Consider the following 6,456-nt stretch of genomic DNA (forward strand, 5'->3'; position numbering starts at 1 on the left):
AAAATTGAAGTTTAAAGTAAAAATTTTAAAGACATCAATTTGCATATTTTAAAGTTTTATGAAGTAAAATTAATGAAAAAAAAACCCTATATTTTTATATATAAATATTTAATTTCAAACGAATTTTTGGGAATAAGAAATAAACTCTGAAAATTTAATGTTTTTTATAAGAAAATAAAGTATTTTTTTATAACAGTGAGTAGAAGTTCATTATTGCTTAAATAATATATTGCTTTGATGAAATGTTTTTTTATTTATTTTTCTTATGTCATTTATGGCAATCTTATGAATATTCTATTGAGTCAATGAGTGAACAAAAGGGAACACAGTATTATGAGTAGTAAATATATTTTATTCTATATATTTATTGCTGCCTTTTCTCTATATATTATTAAATGCTCGTTAAATACTATTACAAAGGATTGCATAAACATATTTAAATTTAAAAATCATTCTCTATTCGGGTTTCCTCTGGTAATCCACCAGTCATTGCACATTTTGACATCAAATAAAGATTTTCGTTAGTCAAATATTTTAAAGAAATGATCATTCAACTCTTAAGGAGGTATAAATTTCTAGTGAAAAGGCAGATAATAAATATTTTGAATAAAGTATAGTCACATACCCTTTATGTAATCCTTGATCCAAAGAAGTAGTCACATTTTTGAAATGCCATTTCTCGCCATTTTCTATCGCGTAGTCATCTGACTAGGAAGGACAGGGAGGAGGCGTTACTCATTATGATTAGTATACTGCGCATGCTTGAAAACATGCCTTGAGGGATCATCCTGTTTCCTGAGGATTCACAGGCATCCTCACGCTATACACTACCAAATTGGTAAACTGCCAAATCCTCCTTTATGATGTTTACAAAACAATCAGGCAGCGGAAATGACTACACGGTTCAAGTTAAATTCCACGTCATCATATTAATTATCTCAATATAAGCATTAAATTCTAAAAATAGGTATTTAAAATATAAAAAATAATTTGATTGTAATGTTTTTACATTTAGTTTTAAAGTATCTGATATATTTATAAATAAAGATATACGGTTATGAACATTTTTAAAATGTGTTAAATTCTGAATCTGGCAATGGGTAGCGTTTCTATGACAACCAGTATTTACTAGAGTAAGCTAACGACAAATTTCTTGTTTTGTTTTGTTTTGTTTTAATCAAATAGACAATTAGTTTGAACATGTAACAAAATAAGTTGACCAAATAGACTGAAATTTATACAACCATTTGGTAACTTTTTAAACTTACAAAATATGAATGGTATCGTGCCTTGCGATTTAAAAAACTTGATGAAGCTTTTAAACTTAGAAGATAATTGTCTTGCTGATGAAGATGAATCTTCATCTCATTATACTCCATCTTCGATAATAAGCAGTTCTGTGAGTGATTCATTCGATACCAGCAATCAGTGTTCACCTCAAAAATTTACAGACAGTTATGCTCAGATTGAAAACTCAAAAAATATATGGTCAGAGGAGGAAGTTTTAGATGAAATCTATGATGAATTGGTTTCCAAGCAAACACCAAGCTACGAACTAATTTACCGACAAAGTGTAACAGCAGATGATATTTATTTGCAGGTTTGAATTCAGTTCTACACTTCTTTGTTTTGTTTACTATAATAATTAAATGAAATAGAAAGTTGTAATAATCTTATCTTTATAAATTTACAGAAAATTATGTGTGTATAGTTTTCACATCATGCACTTGACCAATGAAATTAATTTTGATCAGAAAAGTTAAGCTTACCATGATAAATTTGTATCATATTTGACTTTAATATACATCACTTGATAGCTATGCTATTTACTGGTTTTATTTAATGATTATATAATTGAATAAACGTAATAGTAAGTTGTAAAGTTTTTATTTTATATAGCATAGAGCAAGATATTGAATTCGATAATTGCTTCATTACAATATAGTAGAAAATGAATTTCAGGGTAATTGCCTAATTGATTCATAATTTAAATCTCCTGATTTTTTTTTATTTAATTATTTTTTTATTCTTTAAAAAGAACATTGATCTATATCCAAAATGTCTTTTATTAGTTTAATTTATAAATACTTTCTTACGAGTGGGATTTTTATTTTATAGTCATTGGAATTCATTGATCATGGAGATTTATTCCCGAGAAATAATGAGATGAGGTAAATGTATGTGCATTATTTGACGGTAAAAAATACGACATATAAATGTCAAAAAAAAGAGACTAAATGTTCGGAAAAAAAGTTGTGTGAAACTTTTAAATTACAATTTTTCATTATAATTTTTTTTCTTTCATTATAATTTTTTTTCTTCATTATAATAGTTTCTTTATTTGGTATCTAGCTGAAAAAATGGATCTTTGTCTTCACAACTACATGAGGATGTCAAGCTTGAATAAAAACCACTAGGATTTTATTTATTCATTGATCAATTTGTAATAATTATATAATGATTTTAACCATTTTAGTTGGAAATATGACATTACACTTTAGCTATGATATTACATTTAAATAATATTATAAGCATCATCACTATCAAAGATTGCTTGGTAAATGTCTCGAAAATAAAAGAAATCTAATTTAAATAGAAAAAAAAAATTCCTTTTTTAAAAATATATATATATATATATATCTTTTGCAAAAATTATCTATAATTTTTATCAACCCTGGGCCAACTGCTCACTAAGGCAACGATCATGGGATCTATTAGTCAGCAAAGGATGTTCTGTTAATTAAAATAAATTACAGGATGTAAAAGGGTTTAAACAGCGGAAGCTAGATGGAGACCCTCATTTTCTTTAGCTTCATTTTATTTTAATTGAAAAGAAAGAAAAAGATAACTTTCTTCATTTGAATATGTGTTTTCGATTTATTCTAGTTATATGTTAACTAAATATAAAAAATTGGGCACACTATGTACTGTTGATGAATGAACATCTTTATTCCTGATTTATCTCCCTATCCTCCAAAATAGAAAAGTCAGAATACTAGTATGAAAATATAGTTCCAATAACCAATATTTTTTTAAGAGAAGTGGTTTAAAATTTGTTCTTTGTAGTTCGAATTTTAAGTTTTTAATTTTTCTCACACGTTTGCAATTCAGTTGCAAAAATTTTAAATCTTTTGCACACAATTATGTGCCAATTAATTTACATTTAACAAGATTAAAAGGACCAAATCGTATAACTAATTATTTATTATTTGACTTATCAGTAATGAAAAAGTGAACAAAAAGAATATTTTTTATAGTGCAGGCATATTACGTATCAATAATTTCCTTACGTTTTTAAGGACACATTGTAATCTTTGAAATGAAAAAAAAAAATATATATACATACACACACACACACATATATATATATATATATATATATATATATATATATATATATATATATATATATATATATATATATATATATATATATATATAACGTCGTTGCCGAGTGAAAGGATTAAAACAGGTCTTAGGCAGGGAAGGAGGGTACAAAATTTATTTATTAATTATTAGACAGATAACAGCTATAAAAGTGGTCACGAAAAGTTTTTATCCTAATTTTTAGTTAGAGAAAATCTTGCCAAGTAAATCCCTAAAATGTTTCAATTTAGGGAATGAGGGAAATGTTAGTAATTTTAATTGGTTTATTAAATAGGTCCCGCGATTTCCACAACGAGCAAAATGTCTTAGTTTTAATTAATGCATGCTTGAGCCAAAAATAGATTTAAAGGACAGGATGTGAATTTAAAAGTGTGAAAAAGTGTTTCGATTAGAATAATAAAATATAAGAAAAGGATTTACAGAAAAGGAATAACATAAAAAAATTAATTGAAGCTTTTTATGTTACATATAAATATATAATTTTAAGTCTGTTATTTGGTTATCATATTGATTTATTTTTAGCTAAGCAATAAGAACCCTGGCTCTAACAGTTGTGAAAATTTGGTCTTTAAAATCCAACTGAAAGATACTACTTCAATTGAAGAAATTACATTGAAGATAACAGCGCATTCGCTTCTGTGTACAACTAAAATATATTATCTTAATCTTGAGCTTCCAAAAAATGTTGATCCAGGAAAATGTTCTGCAAAATGGGATCAGTCCAGCTGCATTTTGACTGTGACATTGTTTTGTGAAGAAGAAAGAAGTATAAATATTTAATTTTCATGGTCAGAATTGATCAATGATCAAACAAAACTATAAATGTATACAAATTCATTAGAAGGTAAATAGTTGTCTGTCACTTAAATTTAAAATTTTCCAAAAGCATAATATTATTTTCTGAGAATATTTTTAGGTTTCAGCTTTGTATGACTTAAGTAATTTTACATAGTTAAATAAATGTACTACTTTACAATAAAAATTATTTGTTGTTTTGTATACTCGATTTTGTAAAGGAAAACATCAAACAAGCTACAAAATCGAGAACTAATTCATGAATTGTCAAATATCAAAAGCTTGAGCATCATTATCCCAATTTTTTTTATAAAGATGCCTAAGTTTTTTGGGTAGTAATTTCCTCCATAGAGTGTATGGTTCATATTCTGATATTTTTTATTTTGCTTTTTACTATAAGACTTATGATTGTTCTAAGAATAAGATAAGTACAGCTCTATTGGTTCCACTGAATTTCTAAGACCATACTTAGGATTATTCAGAGAATAGGATAAATACAGGTCTAATGATAGCATTAATGACCTAACAAAAAAATACTTTCTACTGATAACTTCTGGGTTGCCTCTGCAGACAGATAATAAAGAAATGTAATTCATATTCTTTGTTTTTTTAAAACAGTTCTTTTGTTACCTTCTTATTCTGCAAACTTGGCTTACCATTATTTTTTACAATATCTAATTACATAAATATCACATTGAAAGTCATCATTTATATGTTATATATCAAACTTTTAATTAACCAAATTAATGCATTAAAAACAAACATTTAATGTCGTAGTTTATAGTGTTAGCTTGAATCACAAAATGTTTTGCACTTTTCATGTTCTTAAAATTTGTCAACTATAACATCTATTCACAACTTTCTTTTTTTCTTTAAAAAAAATGCTCTGAAAGGCAAAAGCCCGAGACTTTTGATAACAATAGAATAGGCATAGTGCAATAGAAAAATAATAATAGATTTTGATAAAAAAAACTCACACATTCTTTAAATTAATTAATATTTTTGTTAATTAATTCATAAATTAGTTAACAAATATTTTTTTAATGATTTAATATTAATTAACATTTTTTTACATTTATAATTATATCCTTAATTAAGGGGTCACAGTACCCAAAAAATGACAAAAATACCAAAATTTTTTTTATTGCTTATAATAAAACTTCAAACTATTTCAAATGTACAGAAAAAAATTCATCTCTCTATCTACATTTTTAAAAAAGTTATGAATGATTTTAAATTGTTCTAATACAGAAACTTGCTCAGCAGCCTGACTTCAAAGTGCTTTTTCGCATAGATGATAATTTTGTGTCTTAATCTTAATTAAATCCCTAAGGAATTTTTTCTATTTAAGATAAAGCTTTGAAGTAAACTTTTTTATCTTGAGTATAATACTCTTATTTAAACTGTGCATGGAATAAGCATTTTATGAGGTATTACAACTTTTACGGCATGTTATATATACCTAACAGGAGTTTTTACCCTTTTTTTTCTACTTTTTTACGAAATAATCTATAAAAAATATTCTAATTGATATATCAGCAAATGAATGCACAAAATTGTTAAGATAAATATTGCAAGCACTATGAAAAAAACTTTTTTTGAAAATATGTTAAAATAAAAAAGCCTTAGGGATTTAAAAATTTAGAAGTTTTTCGACTTTTTTTAAAATTTAGAAAAAATTAAGCAGTTTAATCATTTTTTGAAGATAAATTATTGATTATAGCTGAAATTAGCATGTAAAGCATCCTCAAAATGAATGATTATACCTTTATTTTAAAAAATTGTTGCAAAGGTACTGTGACCCCTTAATTAAAAAATAAATTTTCACATTCTTTAAATTAAATTTGTTTTAATCTTGTTCCTACTATAAAAATTACAAAATATTAAATTAATCTATTGTTTTATAACAGATTGAGAGATAGATTTAACATTTCCTAAAACTCTTATGTAACAATAATATTTTCTTGTCAACAAATTCTTCAAAGTTTGTTTTGAGAAAGAAGAATAGAAAATGTATTGATTTCTGTTATGCGACTGAATATTCTCCCACAGGTGGCATCGCAGTAAGGAATGATTATACACTGCAGACAATGCTTTTCGAAAACAAAAAAACTATGAAATAAATAAATAAATAAAAACTTGATGCTCCAATATCAGTAAAGTTAATTTAGCATAAATTAAATTATTACTCTTAAAAGAATCAGGCATTTCAAATGTTTTGTTTAAAAAAAGTTATAATAAAGAATTAATGACAAACCAAACACACTCAGACTA

The 6,456-nt window shown here is 25.5% G+C and overlaps 1 protein-coding gene across 1 annotated transcript; it reads left to right on the top strand.

Moving 5' to 3' along the window:
* Positions 1 to 824: 824 nt before the first annotated feature.
* Positions 825 to 4,382, top strand: Dnaaf6 (Dynein axonemal assembly factor 6). The gene is made up of 2 exons (XM_016071156.4): positions 825 to 1,600; positions 3,910 to 4,382. The coding sequence occupies exons 1-2, from the start codon at positions 1,274 to 1,276 to the stop codon at positions 4,165 to 4,167; spliced, it is 585 nt and encodes a 194-aa protein (XP_015926642.2). The 5' UTR covers positions 825 to 1,273; the 3' UTR covers positions 4,168 to 4,382.
* Positions 4,383 to 6,456: the final 2,074 nt, after the last annotated feature.

This window comes from Parasteatoda tepidariorum, chromosome 4 (genome assembly GCF_982258835.1).
Source record: "Parasteatoda tepidariorum strain Cologne lab strain chromosome 4, Ptep-v5.0, whole genome shotgun sequence".
NCBI lineage: Eukaryota > Metazoa > Arthropoda > Arachnida > Araneae > Theridiidae > Parasteatoda > Parasteatoda tepidariorum.

What these genes read in the sequence shown, in the direction of transcription:
- Dnaaf6 (XM_016071156.4), top strand. Translation starts at nt 1,274, where the DNA reads ATGAATGGTATCGTGCCTTGCGATTTAAAAAACTTGATGAAGCTTTTA. An exon ending in CAGATGATATTTATTTGCAG is followed by an intron (nt 1,601 to 3,909) that starts GTTTGAATTCAG and finishes ATTTATTTTTAG; the next exon opens with CTAAGCAATAAGAACCCTGG.